Genomic DNA, 25354 nt, shown 5'->3' with positions numbered 1-25354 from the left:
TATATTAACATGAAAATTTAATATCAATTTTATTTTCCAAACTTTCTTGACAAGATAAAAAATTGTATTAAGGATACAAAGTTTCCTGGATTTTTTGAACTGAACTAAAAACCCAGCATTTTTCAGGAGTTGGAAAATGAAGAAATGCTACTTTTATCTCTTAAGGGAGTCTCGTCAATTTACTTTTAAATTGTGTCCACTGCTGAAGCTTTCAAAGCTGAAAGACAGAAGTCTTAAACTGATGAAGAGATGGTGATGACATGCTTACTTAAGCTAATCAAATTACAACATCCTAGAAAAGACATGCACTCTTGCCCTCTGTGGGTCTCATTAAATTGTTCAAATACCCTGCAGTAGAAAGCTACAGTATAGCTTCAGTGTAGTGTATTTACATATTTGCCAATATAATTGAATAGGGAAATCTATATCAATAATGCAATAAGAAACCCCACACATACTTTTGCAAGAAGGCTTGTTCAGATGCAACTTACATGTTCTGCTAGTAAGAAAAGTATAAACTAGGGCACTGGTTTCCTTTATGCAGTTCTGCCGTGCCTAGGACAGACCACTTCAAATGATGTGTAGCCAAATGGTTCCAGACTATGGAATTTTTCTACCCCGCTGCCAACTTTGCGCAAGCAAATTTGCTTTGAAGTTCTTCAGACAGAATATTTCATTTATTCCCCAGCCTCATTTTTTCCTGCACATATGCAAGTCATTTTCAACACAATATTAAAGCTGCAATCATTGGGAAAAACTTATCAAAAGTCATGCTTCAGGGCATAAATCGATTCTGTCAACCTAAAAGTGAGCTTCACCATAACCCTAATCTAATATATACAAGCTCCATAAAAGAATGTCATATTCAAATGTTTTTAAGCTCTTATTTGGGGATTTCATTCATCAAGCTTGCTGTAAGTCAGCCACGTCTCCCAAAGGCATTTAGGTGTCTAGATTATTTAGCAGAATGATAGCATTAGGTTTTTTTCCCCAAGAGCAAACTATCTGAAGATTAGGTTACTTGCAATGATACTGCATGTCTGATTTTTCTTTTTAATAGTATGTAAAGCTACTAAAAGAAGTTTTCCTTCTCTAAAACTACAAAATAATTTAGTTCAAGTGTTGGATAAATTCTACATTGACACTGTGAAATGAAGAATACTTAACACATCAATCCACATTCCTCCACAGAATTCTATGGATCGTGTCCAGTTTTTAAGTAAGCCTGCCCACAAAACAAAGATGTTAGGAACTTTTTCATGATGATTCAGAAGCATTAGTTTCATTAGTAGCCTATTTCCTCCTCTGAAAGCATCGCATGTGGCTCCCTGCTGCAACTCTCCATGCTTTGATAGCCCTGTACAATGCTGCTTGAACTCCATGCCACAAGGCAACACTGTAAAGAAGCTGAAAGCAAAGAGAACACTGAAAGAGAATTATCTTGACTGAAAGAGTCAAATTGCCAAAAACACCCCCAAAACCACTCACACACACACACACACACATGTATATATGTCTGAAGCCACTTTTCACAATGAAAAAAGGCATTTGATAGGGGCATACACTAAACCTTGTGCTGTTCAACATATTTTAAAAGTGGTCTAAGAGAGCAATGAGCAACAAACATAATTGGCATACAAAGTTAGTCAAAAGAGAATAAAAAATTAACAGCATAGCAGTGCTGAAGAGACTTACGCCCAATGACTAAAGAAAAAGTGGTAGATGAAGTTTAAATTAAAAAAATGAAATTACACAAATGAAAGGGGGTAAAACAGAAACACTTGAGTATTCAGACAATGATAGGCTCCAAATTAGCTACTTTAAGACAAGACTGTGGAGGGACAGTGGATGGTTCCTTAAAATTGAGTTCCATGCTCACAAAAATGAAATATTAAGAGCTGTTAGTAAAGGAAGTCAGAACACAAAATTTATCAACATGCCATCACAAATTCATTGAGCAACAACACTCTGAATACCACATGACGATCTGACCATTCAGTCCTAAAATTAGAACCATAAGAAGATTAAAAACACATAATGAAACAGTGAAAGCAAGAGATAGTGTCTTCCATAAGAAAGGAGATTAAGTATTAGGACCTTCTGTCTTGGAAAGAGCACAGGGGAGATGTGGCAAAAATTTATTAAAAAATAAAATCAAAACCCATAACCACCAAAAGCACTAGTCATTTATTATTTCTTATTTCTCATAAAGCCAAAAGCTAGATGGGACCCCATAAAGTAAACAGATGGCAGTTTGGTACATTTTTTGGTTTTGTTTTATTGGGAGTTTTTTGGGCTCTGTGGATGTGTTGATGATTCAAAATACAAAAAAAAGAAGCAATTCTTCTACTGACAGAGTGCTGTCCAGCTAAAAGACCTGTGTATTAAAAAAATTATATAAATTCATTCAGAGCAGATAAAAGAGATTAGTTACCACATAATAGTAAAGGATGCAATCTGCAGATATAAACAAGGGTCTAAATGTCTGGTTTTGTGGTGGGGTTTTTGTGTGTGGGTTTGTTGGTTTTTTTTTAACTGCTAGAAGTTGGAAAAGTGTATGAATGGAACAATCCATCCATACTTAGCATGCCTAAATAAAAGAATGTAAGAAGCATCTGATAGGAGTTTGAGGCAGGATAATAATGCCTCAGGTGTATTTTTCTTCTTTCTGACCTAATGCAATGGTTCCTATAACTATCAAAGCATTTAACACAATACACAATTTGAACTTGCCACGCTATGCAAACAATCCAAGCAAAACAGTATTCAAAATAAAATTTGTCATGGTATAGTAAAACCTGTTAATAACTGCAAGGTACTTGAGAGTAATAATTTTTATTACAAAGGTGTTAATATCTATGTATTACAGCTTGAGAGCAACTGAACAGCCCTAGGCTGAAGCTCAATGCTTCAAGGAGATCTTTACAGTTAACTTTTCTCCCCTCTTGCCTACCTTTGAAGCTCAAAGTACCTTTCACTTTGCATCAAAGCATACACATAACACATTAAATATATGCATATTTAGCAAGGCCAGTTACACACCTACTATGCCAGCACTGTGTTGTTACTAAATCTCACTGTGTTGTTTCTAAAGGTTTTAAGCTCATGGTAAATAACTTACCTCATTCAGTGCACACATGCGAGCAATAGAACCTATGTTGTTGGTGATGGTGACCAAAGTAGCTCTGGCCAAGTCCTCTTTACTGATGGAATCTCTCTTTTCTTTACTCATCATATGACCAAAGCTGTGTGAGGAAGATGATATCTTTTAATATGAGATATTTAGGAGTGTTAAAAGCCCTTAAAATTTTGTAATTTAATAAGCTTGGCTTAGACTTGATATCCATTGCTTTGTGACAGATTTGAAATGTGAAAAGTGATCTCATTAGAAAGGTATAACAATGAGTAAGGACACTTCTAAAATAATTGTAATTTAAATGGAAGGAAAATATGTCAAGCATTGCTTATACCCATTTAAAAAAAAAAAAAAAAAGAGTAAGAAGTGAGAGATCTAAGGACAAACTACATGATACATCGAGTGACATAACCACATGGATTTAGTACATAGTCCAGGGATTATGCACTCAGTTTAGCATGCACAGGAAGTTTCCCAATGGACTCTTTAAAAACAGCTCAATTAACACATACCTGGATGCTACAGCAGACCCCTGAAGGCCAAACCGCTCATAGTCTCCTCCATAAATATCTTTCACCAGCTTATCCACATTGGTGCTGTCTCCTTTTGCGGCCATTTCTAGCGCTTCTTCAAACGTCTCGCAGCCAGTGAGCAGACAGCACAGGCCCAGGAACGTTCCTCCTCCAAGACTAGAAAAGCACAACCCCTTCAGACCAGCAGCTTGAACCAGCTTTTACCACAACTCTTCAGACCCCCACTTGCAACAAGGTCTATGGAGCTACCAACTGTGTCTTGTAACTCCCTTAAAGGAGTGAAGACAGTTACTCTAAATTGAGTTTCTATTTAACACAAGTGTCATGCAGTGTGGTTTTAACTGAACTACTCTTAAGTCTTTAATACTTAAATAGGAGAAATTATACTAAATAAAGGGTTAGCTAAGAATGAAGTCCAATCCAACACTACAGATACCACTTTGCTATTTGTAGCACTCTTAACAATTTTCCTTGTGCAAGAATAATTAGCCAGAAGAGCACTCAAATCAGTGATGAAAGAATAAACAGTGAACAAAGTTAAATATCTACACAGGGGCAGGCAGCCAAGACAGACCTAGCCAGTGAGAGGAAGCCACTGGTTGGTTCCTGTTCAAAGCAAGGCTAGTATCAGTCCTTAATGTTCCTTCCCTGCAAGAACTCTGAGCAAGGAGCAGTCACTTTAGTATCTTGTAAAGGCTCAAGTACAGTATTTACTGACTATATAAATTTAGCAGGGAAGATTTAGCTGTGCATAACAGGTTGCCAACCCATTAAAATTCTACTTTGGATTCTTCAGTCTTAACAGACATGAACTTCAACTTACTAACCTCTACATCCTTCCTCATTCTTTCTTAGCCCCTGAGAAAGTTAGCTTATTGCACTGACTGCAGTCACACCAACTGGAGCCACTGTAAACAAGAGGATCAGTGAGACACCACGCTTGCACTTCATGAAAAAGCACAGGAGGTCAGATAGGAACACCATTTAGTCCATGCTGTTGGACTATCGGGCTTTTTAGAACACATCTAGTAGCACTGTAATATACTCAGGGTCTGAACAATAGAAAGCTCTCCACATCAGCCACAAGACATCATTTATAACAAGTCAACAACCCACTGCAGTCACGTTTTTCCTTACACAGTGGAAAGGATCAGAAGCACATCTACAGATGCCAAAACTATTGTGCTTGAAAAACAACCAGAACTGCAAGAAGACCAATACTTCTCTCATTCAACTTGTATCCATCTGTACTGTATACAAAAAATGGCTCATGGCTACCATTGTGACAAAGATATGCCTAGATAAGGCAACAGAAGACACATGTGCAGTCATGTGCAATGTACAGGAGAAACTTTAATATGTACCATGCACTGAAGAACAGAATGCAGGTTTGGAAGGAACTATAGCGACTCCAAAAAGCTTCTTCAGTTGTTGTTTCGAAAGGTGATTTTTTTTTAGGTTTCTGTTTTGGTGGTTTGTTTGCTTTTCTTTTTACTATTACTAGATTATGAAAAATGAAGTATATCAGTTCAGTTTGCATGTATGAGAAAAAAGTTAGAGTTATTGTTATTTTTGCTACATCTCTGGATGGACACATCTGTAACTAAAAGCTTTCCTAAAAGTTAGCACTGTTTCCAAATCTTCAGAGCAAACTTAACCATGCTTCAGGCTGGTTTTTTGACCTTAAGAACAAAATTTAGCATCCACTCTACTGAACTCCTGAATTCCTAAACAGAGCAGGCACATCTGAATCCCTTACTGAACATAGGCCAGAGACCATTTCAACTCAGCTGTACCCTATAAATCAGTTCAGACAGCACTAGCTGACTGAGGCTAAAATCACACTGAGGACAAAATAACAATGAATTCAGACAATCAGATTCTAGTCTTTACACACTGGCATTCCTTAATTTACCAGTACAGTCCAAAGACTAGTGCAATCAGTAAGGAAACAAGAGATCTAGTGAGATTCCTGTGTCAAAATAAAGTCTACAAAGTTTTCCTACATCCTGGGCATATCCTAACTACTAAGCCCTAACATATTTCATTGATTAGGCTGTTCCAGGGGATCAAAGCCGGGGAGAGAAGATTCATTTCCTGGGACAGCTTGATTTCAGTAATTCACAGCAAGAGATGGGAACTAGGTAAGAACACCGACAAGAGACTAAAGCAGATCTAAAGCTGAATGGATCAATGATTTCCCTTATGTAGACCCCACTCTGAAGGAATCCTGTGATGTTTTCAGCCTTGCTACTGGCTTTTAAAAGAAATGGAAAGACAAACACAATTTAGGGCTGCACCTACTGTTCACACTGTCTAGTTCTACCTGTTCAATTACTAAAGAGAAAAGAAAAGAGAATTAAAAGAAACAAAATTAAATTTACCTGGATCCTGTAACTCTCTTATAATTGTCCTTAGAATACACAGCTAGGATGCTGACCCCTGAGCCTATGTTAACCAGCAGCATAGGATATGGATTATCAAGGCAGTAAGGCTTTTTCTGGCACTGTTCAGGATCTGTGGGATTTTCAAAGTAATAGCACTCTGGTTGGCCATTGAAACCAACAGAATCAACAAAAAGGAGGCCCTGGATCAAACAGTCCAATTCATCCAGTTTGTGGAGCTGTAGGTCAGCAATCTGGAAGAGAAAAACAAGAAATGAATAAATAAACATTTCCTAGTATAATACAACACTAAGAAGGACAAAAGGCTCTGCTGAAGCACTTTGATCACTTTAATAGTAACACATTATCCTATTTAAACAGTACAAAGATCTAAGCATGAAGTCTGAAATAAAAGTTTGCTATCTGCCTGACAGCAGATACCTCCCAGAGCAATGATGTGCTATGTAGTAATGCCATTTAGTTCCCGTGCCTTTGAGACATTCCCTGCTCTGCAAGCAGGAAATATTTCTCCCTCTCAGTATTCTAAAGCAATAAATTTCTTTCCCCTCATTGCCCAAGAGGAGCTGCAGCTTTTGGGGAGTATCTGACACATGCCTACACATCATCATTCCTCAGGATGCAAAGTACTTTAGCTCATCATCCAACCACATTTCCCAGCAATTTAGTAAAATTTTCAATAGAAGCTTTAAGATGTGCATGGTATGTTAATATGCATTAAATACACAGTGAATTATGTTTAAAAGATGTGCATTTTTTTTAGTATGTCACCAGTAATCTGAGAGTTATTTCTTTAAATTACCACGAGCACTTTAAAACGTTTAATGAAAAACAGGATATTCACTATGTTCGGTGAAAAAACATACAAAAAACCCCAAACAAAAAGATTGTCAGGCCCATGCCCCCAGCAAAATGTTCATAAACATAAAATGTTCGTAAAAATACAGTCGTAACAGAAGACGGAAAATAAAAAAAAAGCTTACAAAGGACTTTCCCTCTGAGATTTCATAGGTCACAAAAACTGTCCTTAAGCAGACATGTCTACTTGCCATAGCATTCTATTCACTAGAATTAGAAATCACATCCCTTTCTAAAGACAGAATACAGTGACAATCTGCAGAAAGTCTCCTTTCCAGTTTTAGGTAGAGGAGAGGGAGTAAAAAAAATTGTAAATTTCCCCATTTAAATCTTAAGGTCATTTGCATCCTCACACGTGCAAAGCCCATTTCACCTAACTCTACTTTCTAGCAAAAAAAAGCGACAGAGTACTACCAATGAGAGGGTTATACAGTAGAGAGCTGGTTCTGAAACATTTGCATATTGCAGGATGTTTTTATAACAGCTAATGGAGAAGACTTAAATGGGTAACTATGTCCTATTTTTAATACTGGAAGCTATATTAAATCACTGTAAAGAGGAAAGATATTTTTATGGAACAGGCATGGCCAATAGGTTACATTCTTTTGAGCTATTTAAATATCTCCTATGAAGTCTTTTCTCTACTTGTACATTGGTCCAGTTTGCCATAACTGAAAGCCAGCTCACTCTTTGGGTCTGCCTTTTTGTTCTACTTGCCAGTCCTCAAATCCTGGAACCATAGAAAAGAATTAAGACTAAAAAAACCAGCAGTCTCAAAGACTCAATATAGATCCAGTTGTTCATAGGACAAGAGAGACAGGTGGATATAATTTCTTCTTGTTTCTGTATTTCCTCTGGTAACTTTTGCAATCCCTTCATATTTTTTTCTTTGTCAGCACATGCCTACACAAATTACAATTACAGAAATACAGCATAAAAGACTTGAACTAGAAACTGTTATACAAAGACAAGTCATTAGCAGATTTATGGTCCCTACTTGTCAAAACCTCTGTTCTCCTGTAAGACAAATACCTGGCCACAAGCTGCTTTTGTATGATCCATGCTACGCTTTTACAAATAGGTAAGCACTAGTCAGAAGCCTTCCAAGACACAAACAAGCAATACAAATTCAATAGTAAAGCACTTCCGGCATCAGTGCAAAACCACTGACAAAATCCTTGATTCTACAAACTCTCCAGTTTTGTAAGAACCAGTTTTGTAAGAACAGAACAAAAGAAACTACTCAGATTCTTTCTCAAGCGCTACACATAGAGGTTTTATTAGGTCCAGGCCTCCATGTATAAAAGACATACTAGAATTTGTTTTGCTTTTTATAGCTCTGTGCTATATTTAACAGCTGATATACTGTAAGCAGAAAAGTTCTATTACTGCTCTCTTTCATGTATGATATTCATAGCAGAATGAAAAACTATTTCCCTGTGTTGTTGCAGCAGTCTGGTTTTAATTTCTGGAAAGAGCAAGACTGGCATCGCTATTCGATGTCGATTCACCTTCATTCAGAGAACCACAAGCTCTGCAGCCACCAGACACCCAAGGCTCCAAGCAGCTTAGTGAGCTACCACTGTTCTTGCTAAAGAGAAATTAGGGGAAAGTTGCAAGAAATGTAGTCACCCGATCTTGGACAATAAGCCACGATAGAGCCAGTGTCAGAATTCAGTCCCTTCCCATGCCTATAGAACTGCCTTTTTGCTATTTGTTCCTTTGCTCACAATATCTCAAAGCAGCAAAACTGCATTGCAAAATAGATGTGCCTGAAACCATCGTAATTAATTTGCAAGTAGGCAAACATTTCTTCCTGCTGCCATCACCTGACATACCACACACTACTTACCCTCAACTTTCAGCTGTTCAAACTTCTTCTCCTTGCAGGAACCAAAGTTTAGGTACAAATATGCAAAAACAAAACCAAAAGCTGCATACAGAAGCACATTTAATTGGATGTTTTTCCTACAATATTTACAAAATGCATTTGCAGATATTACCCAGCTCTTTATAATTCCTAATGTGAAGGCAGACAGCATAATGTTCAGCTTACTCTACTCTGCACTCCTGTAACTATATTCAGCACAGTGTCTCTATAGAAAAGTTATGTCAGAAAGTTGTGCTATGAGAGGAACAACTGCAGAGCAAAGTTGTATAGAGGACCCTGGAGGGAAAATTCATCATGGTTACAGGGAAATCATCTGAACATTTTTTAAAAGAATAATTTTTCTGCATTATAGCCAGACCATAATTTTTTTTTTTAAATACTGGGGAAGGGAACAAACCACTTCAGATCTCAAGAAAGTCTCCAGGACCATCAAAACGAGGGACTTAGGACTTCAGCCATGCTTACAAGCAGGTAAAAGTAGCCAACACTTCCTCCCATGACAGTTCACACTGTTACATAGTTCTGGGGAGCACAGGAAAGTCTGAGCCTGGATACAGTTACAAATCCATTTGTCTCTTGAACTTTCAATTAGAAATATGAATATTTTTCCGGTAAGAAACTGTTAGGAACATAACATCTTGCAAGTTTTTAATTATCAATTACAACAGCCTCATTTACTATATCAATCTGGCTTTTATGTCTTCTGGGCATTGCTCCAGTTTTTATTTCTTAGAATAGCTTACGATCTAGCTTTTCCTTCCATCTCCCTCCCATTACCTCTCCTCCACTTTCATAAAGACATACTTTGCTTTCTTTATATTTTGATTATTTTCACTTCAGCCCCCAACCCTGCTTCTTTATGGAGCTGGGAAACAAACCACTCACATTCAAACAAGACAAAGTCTAATGCAAGCACATATCCAGCATTCACTGAGGCAGAAAAGACTCACTCTGTAATCAGCTCTGGGCAAAAAAAGCACTTGCCTGGAATCCTTTGCAGAGGTCTGCCCTCTTGCCCAGCTAGCTGTAGGGATCTCTCCCCTCTCTTGACAGGGAAGAGATGCACATTGTTTCTCTCCACTTCCTCTGAAGAGCTTCCTAGCTTCTTGTTGTGATAGTTACAGAAGGTGTCATGGTTACTTTATGCATTCTCTGGATGCTGCATTCAACTCCAGCCCAGTCAACACACTACAGGCCAGCACCTACAGCCTGAGCACAGCCTCCTCAAGCAAGAAGACTTTTGAGTGTCTTATGTTAAGTTACACAGCTTACTCATCCTACAACACAGGACGGTGAGTTTATTTGTTTTAAGATAAATACAACCTACAAGTCATCAGGCATTCGGTTCATACCACAGTCAAGCCTTAGAATCAGCTAGTAACTGGCACAAGGAAATCACTATCCAACAGCCAAGCTCACTTTTAAAGCATTTTCGTTACAGGTTACGGGGAAGGTCAAGGCCTGAGTTTGTGTTGATAAGAGACTTCCTTCCTCTCCTGTCCCAAATGTTCTTGACTAAGTCACTGGGGTTCTTCTGGCCCACACCCTGCTCCCACTGAAATCAGCAGTAAAATTTCTTTCAAGACAAGTCAGGTACTGCAGGTGTCTATTTAGGAAAGGATTACAAAGATCCCACCTTTGAGCCACTGCAATCAACAGAATTTTTGCAATAGTGCGGGTTTTAGACAAAGGTCTGAATAGTTCTTTCTCCTCTCCCCTCCCCATATATCCTTTACATTGAGTTGCTTCACAAAACTGAGGGGCAGCTTAAGAATTTGTTCCTCATTACATTAACAGCAAACTTCTGGGCAAGTAATGTATGTGTGCTATCATGGAGGAGTCACAGAGCATGAAGAGATTCCTATCACAGATATACAAGCAAACAACTCTAAGTACTCCTTACTTCTACAAAAGTGGTCATTTGAGTATTTATAGAATATGTGAAGTGACAGAATATGTTGGGGAAAGGAGGAAGGATTATCAGAATTAGGCATCAGATCCACCCATGACTTAACACTGCTGTTACCTGAAAATAAAGACAGCCAGCCATAAAGACCAGTCATTCATAAAGGGAGCAAAAAAGAACAACCCCCCCCCCCAAAAAACTCAACACAAAATGAAAATCAAGAAAAAAACCCTTAAGCTGGAAATAGTCCTTTTGGTGAATACTTTCTGATGCTCTCTTCAATGAACATTAAGTATATTCATATGGTTGGTAAAATATTCCTGTGGCCTAGTTTAATGAATAGAGTTAGTTTTCCTACTTCTAAGGGAAGCATTCAGATGTTAAGAATGAATCACATGATTTGCCAAGCTACTGATCATTACTGCTGGCAATCACCAAGCAAACCACAGAGACTTCTTCAGGTCTCCTCCTATCCAGCGCTGCAGATCACATGAGGGAGGTCAAATAGCTAAACCTAGGTAGCTTTGTAGATTTAGTTGCCTTTTTATGGCACAGAAAACAGGCTTAAGGTAAACAGAAGATGCCTCACCATTTTATGTTATTTCTTAATACAGAAAAGCAACAGAGATGTCTAGATCAAAGCTATTCAACCCGTTTAGGGGTTCAGGATTAGACAATGGAACAGGCAAGTGACAACAGGGTGTTTACTTGTCTATTTTAAGGAGAAAAAGCTTCTGCAATCTTAGAAGGCTTCCTTCTTTGGGATTTGAATGCTGTTTTGCAAGATGTTGGAGAGTCTGTCCTAAATCTACGCAATTCTAGAAGTCACATAAGCATTGAGAAATACAGTGAAAGATAAATAACTTAAAAGCATATATATAGGGAAATAAAGGGCCAGAACAAAAGCATGTTTGTTAGATCAAACCATGAGTTTCCTAGCATTGAGCCAGATTTTTTAAATGAAAATAACAACATTCGCAAACATACCTTAGTTTTTTCACATTGCTTCTAAGTAATAAACAGGAACATTTAAAGTCACCTCCATATAAGGCATTATACAATACTGAATCCTGCAACAGCCAGATTTAGACTCGGCACATATTCTCTACTTCTACAGGTGCATTAGAGTGATCAAATATTTGAAACAGACATTTCAGTGCTTCGGCAGTCCTGAAGCTGTTGTCCAGTGTCAATTTACAGTCAGCAGAACACACTGAGATAGCCAGCTGCTGTTACAATGGCTAATGAAGTGTGACAATTCAAGTGCCAGTACCCAGAACACCCAGGCCTTTGAGAGAGATTAAGAAAGCAAACCTTCATGTAATGGATAGTATTTTTCTTCTGTAATTCTCCATGGATATTGAAGGTTGAGCCAAGAAACATTTGCTGTAAAGGAAGGTGTGGAACTGGATAGCTGGAAGAGGTGTCCAAAGCACTCACTTAAGTGTGAGAGCACTTCACTGATTGCATTATGCAACAAAACTCCCCAGCCAGCCTTTATGGGGTTTTTCTTAAACTACCTGCAAGTGTTTTAGCACACTGAATGTTAACCAACCCTGCAGAGACGTGGGATTTCACACTGAAGTCCACCAGTCATTTGCTATGTGATCTTGTATATTTGCTCAACAGATAGAAAAACAGCTTGAACTTCAACTATGGTTCCAGTGCTGGATTGACCACACTGCAGCTGAGACAAGACTGGTCCCTCAGTGTAAATTGCATATTTATGGCAGATGCAGCCAAAGCTACAGAGAGAAATGCTTAGCTGTAATAGCTACCAGGTAACTTCCAGTTCACTTCTACAGCTGTGGGAGTGAGGGACACAAAATTCCTTACAAAGTAAGCAACTGTACCTGATATTACATGATGTAGACTCCCAGAACTGAAATCAAAAGCTAGCTGGTACTGTCATGCTTCCATACATTGTTTCTCCCCCATGCTCCACCAAGACTCTTGACTTCACTCTGCTTGAATGTTAATACAAAGGGAAGTGCACCTGAATCAAATTTCCAGTCAGCATGGCTTCGTTTCTTTTCCAATAGATAATCAGTTTGCAGGTACCTGTATAGTTGTCATAACATACCCTCAGGTTGATTATGAAGCATTTGATCACCATAGCTGTACTCTAAAAAACCCCATATTTACTAAATACATCCTGCACAGTAATACTTCAGTAGAATACCCTTTCCTCCTCTCTCCATGTTCTCAGCAACGCCACCAATTAACAAATGTGAATTGATTCTGTTAATCTTAACCAGTTAGGATGGACAAAAAAAAAAATGTTATTCTCCCTGCAAATTTTAATAGAAGGGCTCCCATGATGCTTTTCCAAAGTACTTCCCCCTGATCCCATATGAACTGTTCACTTACCGTTCTAAAATCCTCCTCAAACTTGTAAGCTCCACCTCCTGTGGCACAGAGCGTAGTGTGCAAACTGGAGAAGTTCTTTTCACTCCCCATCTGTATGAACCTGTGCATGGCACAGCTGGGAAAGCGGATGAAGTGCAGGTTTCCTTTGCGTCCACACATAGTCAAATTTTTCAGTTCAAGGTGGACATCGCGAATGCCAGTTTTACCATAGGCTGTATTAGAGGTCAAGTATTTCCTAATGCTTTTCAGGTTTTCCACCTCCTCCTGTTCCTCCTCTGCAGTAATGTCCTTAGGTTCAAAGTAGACCAGTTTAACCAGTGTTCCACCGATATCCATTCCAAACCATGGGAACGCTAAGAACAAAGGGGATGGGGAGGAAGAAGGAGAAAGTCACTATAAATACACAGGCTAGCCATATCACTGAAATCATTTGCTGAATGACAATTCAGTGCAGTCACAGTACCAGCATCTGCTCCTGAAAGCTGGGGGTCACTTACATGTCCATTTCACATTTATTGAACACCTAAGTTAAAGCTTCATAAAGCCTCAGTTGAGAAAATGAATAAAGAAAATCTCAAAATATTATTCTGCAGAGAAGCAGGTTTTAATAAAATGAAAACATTTTTTTCCCAGGAAATCATTTTACTCTTCAGTCAGCACCTCTTGACAAAGCACATTTACTGCATCTCACCCAATCGGCACCAATGGGGGAAATGAAACGAAATTGCGTTTCACCCAATTGGCACCAATTCTACCAATACACTGAGGGGGAGGAGGAACAAACAACCAAACAGAAGAAAAACATTTCTCAAGTCATATTCCCACTGCGTAACATCTACAATCGCCTTTCCAAGCCCAGTCAGAATTTCCAGTCACAAAGGTCTGTCTGAAGAGCAGCAATACAGAACTCTCATTATGCTGGAAGCCTCCAGACTTCAACCCACCAGAACCAGCAGCTCTGTTGGAACTGCACCCCTGCTATATAGTAGCCAAAAGTGAGCTGGCTTATGTTCAATATTTACCACTGACAGACCCATCTTTTGACCACAGACTGATTCCCTTTGCTGGTATATGTGTTAGTCTATCATACAACCATAAGAGAAATGCCACTATTTGCTTCTCAGCATACATATATTTGCCCCAGCTGGCCTAGGTCCACCAAAGCCTTTGTTCTGTTAATAGCAAGAGAAAATGACTATGGAAAACATGCAGACAGAAGATTCTAACTGAATCAGGTTGGTCTGCATGCTCCCCTTATACATGCATGCATACATTTTAAATTGTAAGGCAGGTAACTTTATGAAGCAATAAAAAGTGAGAATACAAAATCTATACACAGGCAGTGCAGAAGGAGGCAGCTAGCAATGTTTCTTAGAAAAAATAAATTAAAAGCACTGAGTATATGGCTAACATCTAAGATACACTTCTAAAATAGCAGTTACACAGTCACCTCCCTGCTTTTAGAGAGAATCAGACAGACTTGCTAGAAACGTGATTCTACCAACTAAGGCATCCCAGCTTAGTGTTGATGCAAACTTGAAACCATGTGCATAACTGATTTTTCTGCCAGTGAACCTAAAAGCAAACAACTTGGAGCAAAGATATTAATAAGCACACTGTCCTTCCTCATGTGATCACAGATCACTATTAAATTACTCAGCATCAGACTGAAAGAAGTTTAGAGTCTTTTTTTTCTTACCACAAGGGTCTCAGCATCATTCTTGTCTGGTTGAGTAATTTGAAAGTCACAATTTTTAACACACCCTCCCTGCTCAAAGTCACAATTTTTAACACACTCTCCCTGCTCAAAGTCACAATTTTTAACACACCCTCCCTGCTCAAAGTCACAATTTTTAACACACCCTCCCTGCTCAAACCAATCCTTGAATGTCAGATGTTTAAAACAGTTATTCCACTCCATCGCTGTATGTCAGGTAATTGAATCATCAGTTTCTGCTGCACTTTCCCTAAGGACAAGCCAGGCATAATACACAAGCAATGAAGTAGCTTGCTTACAGTTCAGTTTTTCTAAGAGCACCTAAGAGCATCTGTTTTAAGGTCTAATTTTTTTTTCCACGGTGTACAAGCTGCAAGACACTGAAATTAAGTCTAATTTGCAGTTTGGGAAGACACATCATCCTATGTAGATACATTAGAGCTCCATGAAATGGGAAGAATTCAAAACAAGTGTTTTTAAAACAGGCTTTATTTTAAAGAGGAAAAATATGATACCATAGACTAACCTGTAAGTCAAACACTTTGGAAGTACAAGGTAAATATTTATAAAAAGCTCTCTGGTCCACACTGCACAACATTCTAATGCAGTGGAGCTCAGGACGCCAATCCCATTGCGATTGACACAAATCTTTATTTAAGCGACTGAGAACTTTAATTACCTGTCCCACTGGAACAGTAAGTCTCCTCCTCAGATACATCTTAACTAGGCAAGCAGGAAGCTTAATTTTAAAAGCAGCATGGTTGGACTATGGGATACAGAATCAGCCCGTAGCTAAGTGTAAGCCAAGTTCCGATATTTTTCATTAAGGGCATAAAATTTGCAACACTCTACCCTGCACCAACAGTTGCTTTAAAGCTGTAGTGTAGCTTTCATCTGTAAGAGAGGGAAAAAGCATTCCATCTTCCTATTCAAACACAAGACCAGCAATAAAAGTGTGAAGTACTAACAGCTGAGAGTTATTCACGAATGACTGCCAAGACATTTAATTTCATATCTTAAGATTTTGAGGAGTTGTAACTAAATCATTCACAAAGAATAAGTAGAAAATAACTATGAAGTTATTTCAAGTCTGTATAGTTCTTGGGATAGCAACATAAAATGCTTGCATTTAAAAAGCAAGCAGAAATACTAGGACACTTTTTTTTTTTTAGCTTATTTTCTCTAGGAATCTAAGTTCCTTTCATTGTGTTTGTTGTGAGCCAAATGGAGAGCTGCAGAAAGAAAGGAACTTTGCTTTTAGAACAGCGGCAGTTTTCTTCAGCATAAATAAAGAGCCCAAGATCAGTCAGCAAAAACAGGTATTTCAGTTATGCAGAACAGCACCTTAATTTTCTCCACAGCTTTTAGCACCAACTATCTGTTGGAATCACTTGCAATAAAAACAACAACTATCTTGATTGGTTGCCCAATTAGGAAAAAAACCAAGTCTCAAGGTTCCTGAAATTCACCCTGAAATTCACATAACTTCTGTACAACTGGAGTGACAGTAAACACACTTCTGTATTCCAGTCATTATTTTAAAAAAATATTCATTGTATCTTTCATTACTATCAATATGTTCCAAAACTGAAACACCATCAGTTCTTTTCAGTATCTTCAGATAATTCATCTCAGCTGGTACCTATACACTTCAACTTTCCTGACGCCAGTGACTGAGGTGCTCATGGGAATGTGCAGGCAGACTGGAAGGTGCTCTTGGGCTTTGCTGCCTCTCTGAATACATGGAATAAGATGATTCAGAGGCCATCAAAATTATCAGAGCTCCTAGTACTACAACCAGGGGGTATCAGAGAATGAAAAGTATAGATAAGGTCTCCACAGACTTGAAGGAAAATGGGAGAAAAATTGTGGAGGTGGTTTTTTTTGCTTGTTTGGGTTTTTTATTGGTTTGTTTTAAACTGAAAGTCCAGCATTTCATTGATAACCTGAATAAATATCCAGTTTCTTGAATTATAAAAAGCCAGGAAAGCAAGGAGGGGAAAATAAAATCCATCACACACATATCTTAGGCTGATTGCAGTTAGTCAAAATTGTGTGATTTACTATGAGCAACGAAGACACTGGATATGTTGCAGAAATGCTTTCACAATCCAAAAAATTACACTTTTTAACTAAAGTTGTCTCATGAGGCTCATGAGCTGATTTTTCTCTTTTCAGGAGTAGGTATGCAACATACCTATAGGATCAATAGAAGTTATTACTGTGGCAAAACCAGAACTATTCGACTGTATTGCTACACAGCAGTAAGTCATAAAAAATAATGCCATAAAGTCTACTTCTAGGTCCCAGCATCAACATGATCCATGTTTCCTTAAAAGACTACCATAAATCAAAGACTCTGCTTGTCTTCTTAAGGAAATGAATTCTCTTTATGTTAATAAACTGTAGGTAAGTGATAACTACTTACCGGTTTGTTACCTTGAGATAAAAATCTGTACTAGTCCAAAATATAGCTAAGAAACATGTGACAATGCAAACAGAAGGTATCTACAGCATTGCATAACTAGGTAATCTGATGCACACCAACAGCTGTGCTATCTGGGGCAAAGGTTCACTCATGAGAAATTCCATGACACATTTTACCTAGTTTCTGCATCAACTCACAAGAGTATGAACCTATCAGGCTATTTCTACAAGGCATTATTACGGTCAGATTTCAACACACTGGATTTTTAAAAATCTTACCATTAGCTTACAATATAAGGATATAAGGAGGGCACGTGGAAGGTAAATATCAAATCACAACATTCTCATCACAGACAGAGCTCAGAGGAAGCAAGAATCAAAGGGAACTCCTAGGTCATCAAGTAACATTTACCCCCATTAAGAGGATAACCAAGGGCAATCCTTTTCATACATTTAAACAACTACCACACAAGGTTAGCTGAATCTTTTTACTCCTCAACTCTTATAAAGAGGTTGTGCCTGAATCCTTCTGGTTAGAACTTTCTTCTTTCTACCTGGGCCCTAGATTTATTCATGACCAACCTGCAGCAGTTTCTTCTTTGGCCAAAACTGTTTCAGCTTGTATATCTCTCTTACAAGACCTGTATTTCCTCGAATAAGGGACAGTATCTCTATTTTTTTCATCAATAATTTGAATGGGGGTATCAATACTCTGATATCTTAGTCATAGATAGATTAGATATCTTAGGTTTAGCTGCTTTTCTTTTTGAGCACACCTATGTTGAAATCCTATTACTTAATTTACATTTAATTTGCATTGCTTGACATCGATGGTCTAAGAACTTTTTTAATTGGATCCGGAAGAGGTGAGAGAGCCAAGAACAGTAACAGGGAAAAAAAATCAAGAGACACACATAAAATGGCATAGTATTCTCACAGCTTCTGAAAGCTGATTTTTATTAAAAAGAGAAATTGATAATAGTTTACATATCTTTTTTCAATTACTTCTTCCTGTTATAAAAACACATAAAATGGAAGATTTTTTAAATTTTGAACAAAAATAGAATATGTAGTTCAAAAAATTAATTATATCTGCTTAGTAATGGAAGTTTCTTCAAACCTTACAAAGCTAGAGCTAAATAAATCATGTACATGTATCAGGTGAAGCCTTCCAGTTAATCTTCAGCAACAAGGGCTTACTGAATGTCTACCTCCTCACCAGAAGAAAAAAAAACACAGAAAACATCGCAAAAGCCCTCAAACAAAAAAACCCAAACCAATCAACCCCCAAAAAATTCAAACTCAAAAGCACAGAGCTGTTTGTTAAACAGGCACAACCATCCACACATATTGACACAAAACTTATCCACACAAAACTGACACAAGCTTAACACCGCTGACAGCCCATCTAAGTTAAACTAAAGGAAAAACAAAGACAAGATTCTCAGCAGAAGTATCACTAGGTGAGTCTTCTCTCACCGCAGGCTTGTCAGCAAAGCACACTGGTTTCACAGGAAATCTTCCCTTCTCAGAAGGGAAAAAGACTTGGGAATATAGAATTCTACCTCACTTTGTCAGAAAGTAAAAACAATCACGACAACATAAATAAGGGTTTAAAAGAATTACTGCTACAGAAAGACAGGTTTCATTTGCTGAAATATTGGGAAATGCCAATTATCTCATTATCTTCTCCACCACACAAAGCAAACCCCACAATCTATACTGAAGTCTCACATGCCATGTGGCAACTGCACTTCATTTTGCAATGTGTCCTTAAGCACAGAACAAACATCTGCAAAGGCCGGGATTAAAAAAAACGAACAAACCAGTAAAATGGTACTGTGTAGTATTCACTAGAGGAGGATGCAGTGGAAAACTATGCAGTACCAGAACAATCTGAGTAATAGTCCAAGAATTTTTAAAGCTAGTGACAATGTCCTGTCATAATTGCCTGCACAACTAATAATTTCGAATTTATTCTGGTAAAAAATAAACTATATAAATTAAAAAGTATAATTGCAAGCATTCATGCATTTTAATCAGCAAAGAAAATGCCCACAAAATATAGTTCTACAAAGCACTTCCCTCACCTGCTGTTTCCACTGTCATTTCATGAAAACCCCACAACTGAAAATTCAGTTGTCATTCATCTTAAGCAATGGAGGCAGTCACCTACAATTTTACTCTGATGGGCTCTTTTTCCCCTCAAGATGGGATGGAAAACCCCAAATCCTCATTCTTTCACAATCAAGTGATTACATGAATATCTAAAAGCTTTATTCTTTGCTTCAAAATAGGTTTTACTATTATGGAGAGTTTGATATGCAAGTGCTGACTCTTCTTAGTTACACCAAATTAAAATGTAAGCTCGTCCAAGTTCTGCAGGTTTTGTTGATGAATGAAAACGTGAAGCTGGTCAAAGACTACAAAACCACTTTGTGACAGAGAATGATCTGGTCATCGATATGTTAAATTTCATAGAGGACTAAATTAACTATCAACAGGTAATGCAAGCACTACATGATTAATCAATCAGAGAACATTCTAAGGGAAGGTGGTACGTGTAGCTGAGCAAAAACATTTAAAGAGCCAGAAAAGGCACTGGCTAATGTGCAATCCTGCATTAAGCTGCAGCTCTTCAAGGCTGTTTCTGAATATTTTGTTCTGCTTATACAGACAAGTTTTTTAAATGTTCATTTCAAAACAAAGAAAAAAAACCCCAGAGTAGCTGAATGCACACTACTTCCTACTGAGTAGAAACATCTTTAAGTCTTGGCAGCAGGCAGCTCTGATCCTGACTACCCCTGATTACCCTTTTGGAACATGCTGAATTTTAAAAAAAGAAGCAAACATTTGTTGCCTTTATTTGAAGGGCTAGCAAAGTGAGAGTGCAAAGAAATTCAGTACTTTTTACATCGGACTGTTTTACTTCTAGAGTTTACTATGGAATTATTCAATACCTCCACACTTACAAATAAGAAGTTAGCTATGATCAAGTAAAACTATTAATCAACAAGTCGTATAAAATTAAGCATATTACAAATATGGGTGTTTGAATTTCGCAGCCTTAAAACCAAGCCTGAAAATAGACAGCCAGTTCACTAACACCTCCTAAATCAACTAATCAAAAGCCACAGGAGATGTTTCTGAGGAGCGTATTACAAATTTAACGTGTTTGCAATATAGTTTTCTCCCCAGTCAGAATAGCTTGCCCTGGGTTCCCAGATCTACTTGTTTCTTAATTCTAACAACGTCTGGAAAACGAGCACCGACTAAGCGCGCAGAGCCTTCCCACGCTCCAGAGCGCCCCGGTCGCCCCCGCCGGGACGCCGGCCCAGCGTTACTTACAGTGCTCCTTGTGCACTATGAGCTTCATGAGCGCGGCGGGGAGGAGATGCCGGCAGGACCCTGGGCGCCGCAGGGCGAAGAGCGGCCGCCCGCCGTCCGTCCGCGTTTGTGCGGGGCCGCCGCTCCCCGCCCGCCGCCGCCCCATTGGCGCAGGGCGGGCCCGGCCCACGCCGGAGCGGGGCCGTGCCCGGGCGCCGCCGCCGCATTGGCCGCGCGGGGCCCTCGCTCCGCCCGCCCGACGGCCGCCGGGGGCGGAACGCCCGCGGAGCGGAGTGGAGCCGGGCGGCCGCCAGCCCCGGCCGGGCGGCGCTCCGCAGCGAAGGAGGGAGGGAAGGAGGGAGGGAGGGAGGCGGCGCAGGACCCGTCTGACACGGGGCCAGCGCCGAGCCCCGCCGGGCCGAGCTGCGGCAGCGCCGCGCCGAGGGGAGGGGTCCGGGCGGGCATCGCTCCGCAGAGCCCCGCGGTCATCACTTACGTGGCCTGTGCCGCCGGCCCGAGTCCACCCTCCGGCGCAGCCTGCATTTCTTGGCCGGGGAGCCGTGGCTGAGCGGCGGCAGCTCCGGGCGGAGCAGCAGCGGGTGCGGCGCCTCCCCGCAGCCGCCGTTGCTCAGCGGCGGGCCCGAGGGGTGGAAGCCGTTCTGCAGCAGCCCGCCGAGCAGCGAGCAGGAGGCGGCGGCGGGCGGCGGCGGCCCCGCCGGGGCGGCGGGCTGGGCGCGGAGCCGCTCGCCCATGGCGGCCGCCTGTCCCCTTTGTGTCCCGGCTCAGCCCCGGCTGGGCGCGGCGGAGGCTCCGCTCATGCCGGCGCCCGTGCCCGCAGCCCCGTGCGCTGGATGCGGCGCCCGCCCCCCCCCGGCGCACGGCGCACGCGTCCTGCCCGCAGCGCTGCAGAGGGGCGGCCGCCGCCCTCGCCGGGGACGCGGCGACCCCCCCACCGGGCAGCGTGCGCGCTCCCGGCGCCGCGCCCCGCACCTGCGGGCTCCGCCAGCAGCCGCGGGAGCGCGCCGGGGCGGGGGCGCGGGCGGGCACGGCCGCCCCCCGAGCTGTCCCCGGTACAACTGCGGGGTGGGCCGGCCCCGCGACCCTGGTCGGTCCCCTGTGACCGGCTGCGGTGTCATTTTCGCCTCGGCGTGCCCTGACGCACACTCGTGACTCAGGTATCTGTGTCTCGGAGGCCTCCGTGCACTCCTCGTACGCCCCAGGCACACCTCGTACCTCACACAAAGTTATTCGTACATCGGCATCAACGTTCAAGTTTTTGTCTACGTTATCACGTGCCACTCAACAGCTTAGAGAGACTAGTATGACCTTGAATGAGTTTGACCTCGTGCTTTTTTTTTTTAGTATCTTGGCTTTCCCTGCACTGCACTGATAATCTTGTGACTGTGATTTATTCGCTGACCGCTGAGACATCCAAGTGTAAAGACACATTTTCTGAATGAAATGTACCAAATATCAAGTGGAGATAAAACTGGGTGACCTGTGCTGCGGTGTCAACGTGTATACTTGAAAAGAAACACTAATTGAATTTTTCTGTGCTCGTGAAGGTCATTTCTTTATACAAACTGCCAGTCACTACATGCATGGTTATCCTTAAAGTAAAAATAGGTCCCATAATGGCTCCTCCTTACACCTAGAATTAGTACAGGACATAAGCCCTCCACTGTAGAAGACGTACCAAGAATGAAGAGCTGTTATAACTGCCTACAGAAGACATTGCTTCATGAGAGGTTACCCGACATTCTCTCCACTTCTTGTCTACGACCCGAACATTATGTTTAGGTAACTGGAAGCAAGCAATAGAAACGCATACGCACCAAGCTGGGAAAATGAAGAAAGAGTGTTCAAGAGCAAAGTAAAATTTTCTTCCTAAAACCCTGTAATTGATGTTCTGAAGATGATTTAAACACTTAGAATTTTCCTCATACCCTAATGCATAAGCACTTGCTGCAATTGCCAGCCCTAAAGCGATTGCACTGAAGAGGGTAGGAAGAAAGACTGGTACACACATTTATTGCTAGAAGGAGCTGTAGTGCTTCCAAAACTGTGAAATTCTTTGAGAACTCCCTAACTTAACTAATTATGCTTAAACTACAAAGCTGAAGGGTGTTGCCTGGAATGGCACAGACCTTCATGCCGTTTGTTGGCAGTGCTAGGCAGCTGGCTGGGTACGCTTTGCGACCTTTACTTATCAAGTCAGACCTCTCAGGGCATGAGGAATCCTCGCTGCCACTGTCCCCAGCTGGTAACAGTTGTCCCCTTCTCCGCCCCTGACACAGAAACTGACTGCACATACAGCCAGCCAGATGCAGAACCTGGGACCATTCCCGCAAGCCTGTTTTCCCCTGCAATTGCTGGGAGCAGACACATGAGCAGTTACTGTATCTCAGCGGAAGAATGGCAACTTTACCTTACTCCAACAAAAGCATGAACACCTTTAACTGCGTACTTAAATTTCCTTGTGGTAGGAGAGCAGTCCTTCCATTAACTCTGCAATGAAATACTGTACCTGTTTCAAGTACTGTGCCCAGTTTTAGGCTTCTAAAAAGCTTGGGGAATAACTAACAACGGATTAAATAAAAACATCGAGTTCTAGTCTATGAAATGAAAGACTTGAAGGAGTATTCGCTTCTGGAACAGGTAGCAGCAAAGGAAATACATCACAGTTGCTGAGAAACAAGAAAATTCCTAAGTTGTAAGTGCATTTAGGGAAATTCACTTTACACTGGAGGCAGACATTTCCTAGCACAAAGTTAGACAAGCATTAGACTGAACTGGAAGACTCAACTGTCCACTGCTGACAAGTATTTAGAAAAAGTTAAATATCTGTGAGGAACAGTCTAGGTAACGTTGATCCAGACTTGCAGCAAGGAGAGGACATCTTTTTGAGGTTCTTTCCAATCTTTTATTTCTAATTAAATATTTCCCTAATACTTTGCTGTAAATATTGCAGAATTATGCCCAAGGTAGAAGTGGACTGGACTGTGCTGCATGGAAGAAGTAGGTCAGGAAATACTGTTAAGATATGATCCAAATCACTGACAAGTTCAGGGGTAGTATAGATCAATGGCATATAACAACAACAAATGTCACCTCAGATAATGCTGGAGAAAATATTAAAACAGTGAAATGGTAAAGACTGTCCAAATCAAGTGACAGGCTTTATGTACAGGGATAGATTAATTTCTAAGAGTGCAAGTTTCCCTGATCACGTAAGCTCTCCAGCAGGAATGGATATAAACACTTCCCAAACCTTTCATTGTGGAAAGATTGTTTCAAACTGAGGTGCTGCTTTAACAAAACAATTTCTCTCTTGTACTTATGAATATCACATGAATGGATTTCTGCATTCTAAAATACCATCTTTTTCACATTATTTTTGTTTACACTTGTTTAATTTTAGAACAAGCCCTTAGAAAGGTTTTACATACACTCTTCAGTTTTGATTTCACAAATCTTCTGTGTTGTAAATCAAAACAAAGAAAATAAGATTAGAGTATGTTTAATGTATTATCTCTAAGGATTTAAAATGAAAGAATCTCATGTCCTCAGGTGTACATAGCATTGCTTATTTTGGGCACAGGCAAATTACAGTGTAATCCATTTGGTATTCAGGGGGAAAAGACATGAGTCTTTTGAATGAATAAAGCTGAAACTTGGAGCAAATGAACTGTTCAGCCTAATTGCACCATCTGTGAGCCACAAGTAGGACCACAGCACCCAATTTTCTGAACTCACTGCCTGATGTAGTGATGTAGACAGCCTGTGCTCTTCCAATATTCTGCACAGAGCTAGGCTGGTGATGTGAAGGCTTTAACATTATACTTAGTATTTGAAAATCTGAAACATCACAGAAAACATAATCTAGAAGAAATATGACAGAAGTAATAATGTCACATCCTCAAAACAGAACAAAAAGAAGCAATAAGCTGTCCTGAGCAGTTGGTTCAACTGTCAGAGTCTGCTGGGTTTTCATTGATATTATTTATGAGACAACACATCACAGCACAACTGGCTGCAAGCAGGTACTGTTTTTAAGAGGTACCACACTCCCTTCTCTTCATACCACATATACACATTCAGTAAGTTACTGCCTACTCTACATCCCTTTATATTACCTTCTATATACTTTATACATATTTCAATTGCTGCAAATCAAGAAGTAGGTGGAACATCTCTGTACACGAAGTTATAACATGTATTACAAATCCAGTTTCTAACGGTGCAGCCAAAGTAAATTTTTTCTCTTTCTTTAACTTTCTAAACAAACCCTATTCAACAGTTTTCAGACTAATTTGCAAGACAACAATTCAGATAGAATCTAGGTACAATACTGACAAACAAAATTAAGGATGATTCCAGTTTTTTCAAAATCAATGTTTACTCAGTATTACTGTCTTTCTGAACTGGAGTAGGTGGAAACTACTTGTTTATTTTAAAATATTTTCTCATATACTTCACTGTAAACTAGCAATCTGGTGGCGAAAGGACTACAAACACATTGTATGCAGAAGAATCCAGGACACAAATGGACTCAGAACAATGAACAAGTCTGCTGTACTGACTCACTGCATAAAACACATTTACACAACAAACACTCCATGGATTATTCCATACTTGCCTGCATTTCAGACATTCAGGTTTCTATCACCTCTTTTTATTTGTTTATAAACCCAGAGGGCAAGGCTGTAATTCTCTAACTCTCAGACTCAGTTTCAACTAACTACTGACTACCTTGCAGTTAGGATACTTGGCCCCAGGATCCAAAG

The 25354-nt window shown here is 40.2% G+C and overlaps 1 protein-coding gene across 8 annotated transcripts in view; it reads right to left on the bottom strand.

Annotated features, from left to right (window-relative positions):
• The window catches only part of PANK1 (pantothenate kinase 1), a 36185-nt gene that overhangs the window by 3660 nt on the left and 7171 nt on the right, over window positions 1–25354 (bottom strand). For 5 of the 8 annotated variants that reach the window (XM_032694526.1, XM_032694520.1, XM_032694523.1 and 2 more), the window contains 4 exons: window positions 13097–13449; window positions 6054–6307; window positions 3649–3825; window positions 3122–3245 (listed from right to left, as the gene is read on the bottom strand). In XM_032694526.1, the coding sequence (XP_032550417.1) occupies window positions 3122–3245; window positions 3649–3825; window positions 6054–6307; window positions 13097–13432 (891 nt within the window). In that variant the 5' untranslated portion in view covers window positions 13433–13449. Of the gene's footprint in view, window positions 1–3121; window positions 3246–3648; window positions 3826–6053; window positions 6308–13096; window positions 13450–20588; window positions 20699–21063; window positions 21335–25354 lie in introns of those variants that run through there. The other 3 variants (XM_032694518.1, XM_032694522.1, XM_032694527.1) reach the window with 3 other exon arrangements.

The sequence above is a fragment of the Chiroxiphia lanceolata genome, chromosome 8 (assembly GCF_009829145.1).
Source record: "Chiroxiphia lanceolata isolate bChiLan1 chromosome 8, bChiLan1.pri, whole genome shotgun sequence".
NCBI classification, from domain to species: Eukaryota; Metazoa; Chordata; class Aves; order Passeriformes; family Pipridae; genus Chiroxiphia; species Chiroxiphia lanceolata.
Note: the sequence above shows the minus strand (reverse complement) of the source record. Positions and strands in the feature narration are given on the sequence as shown.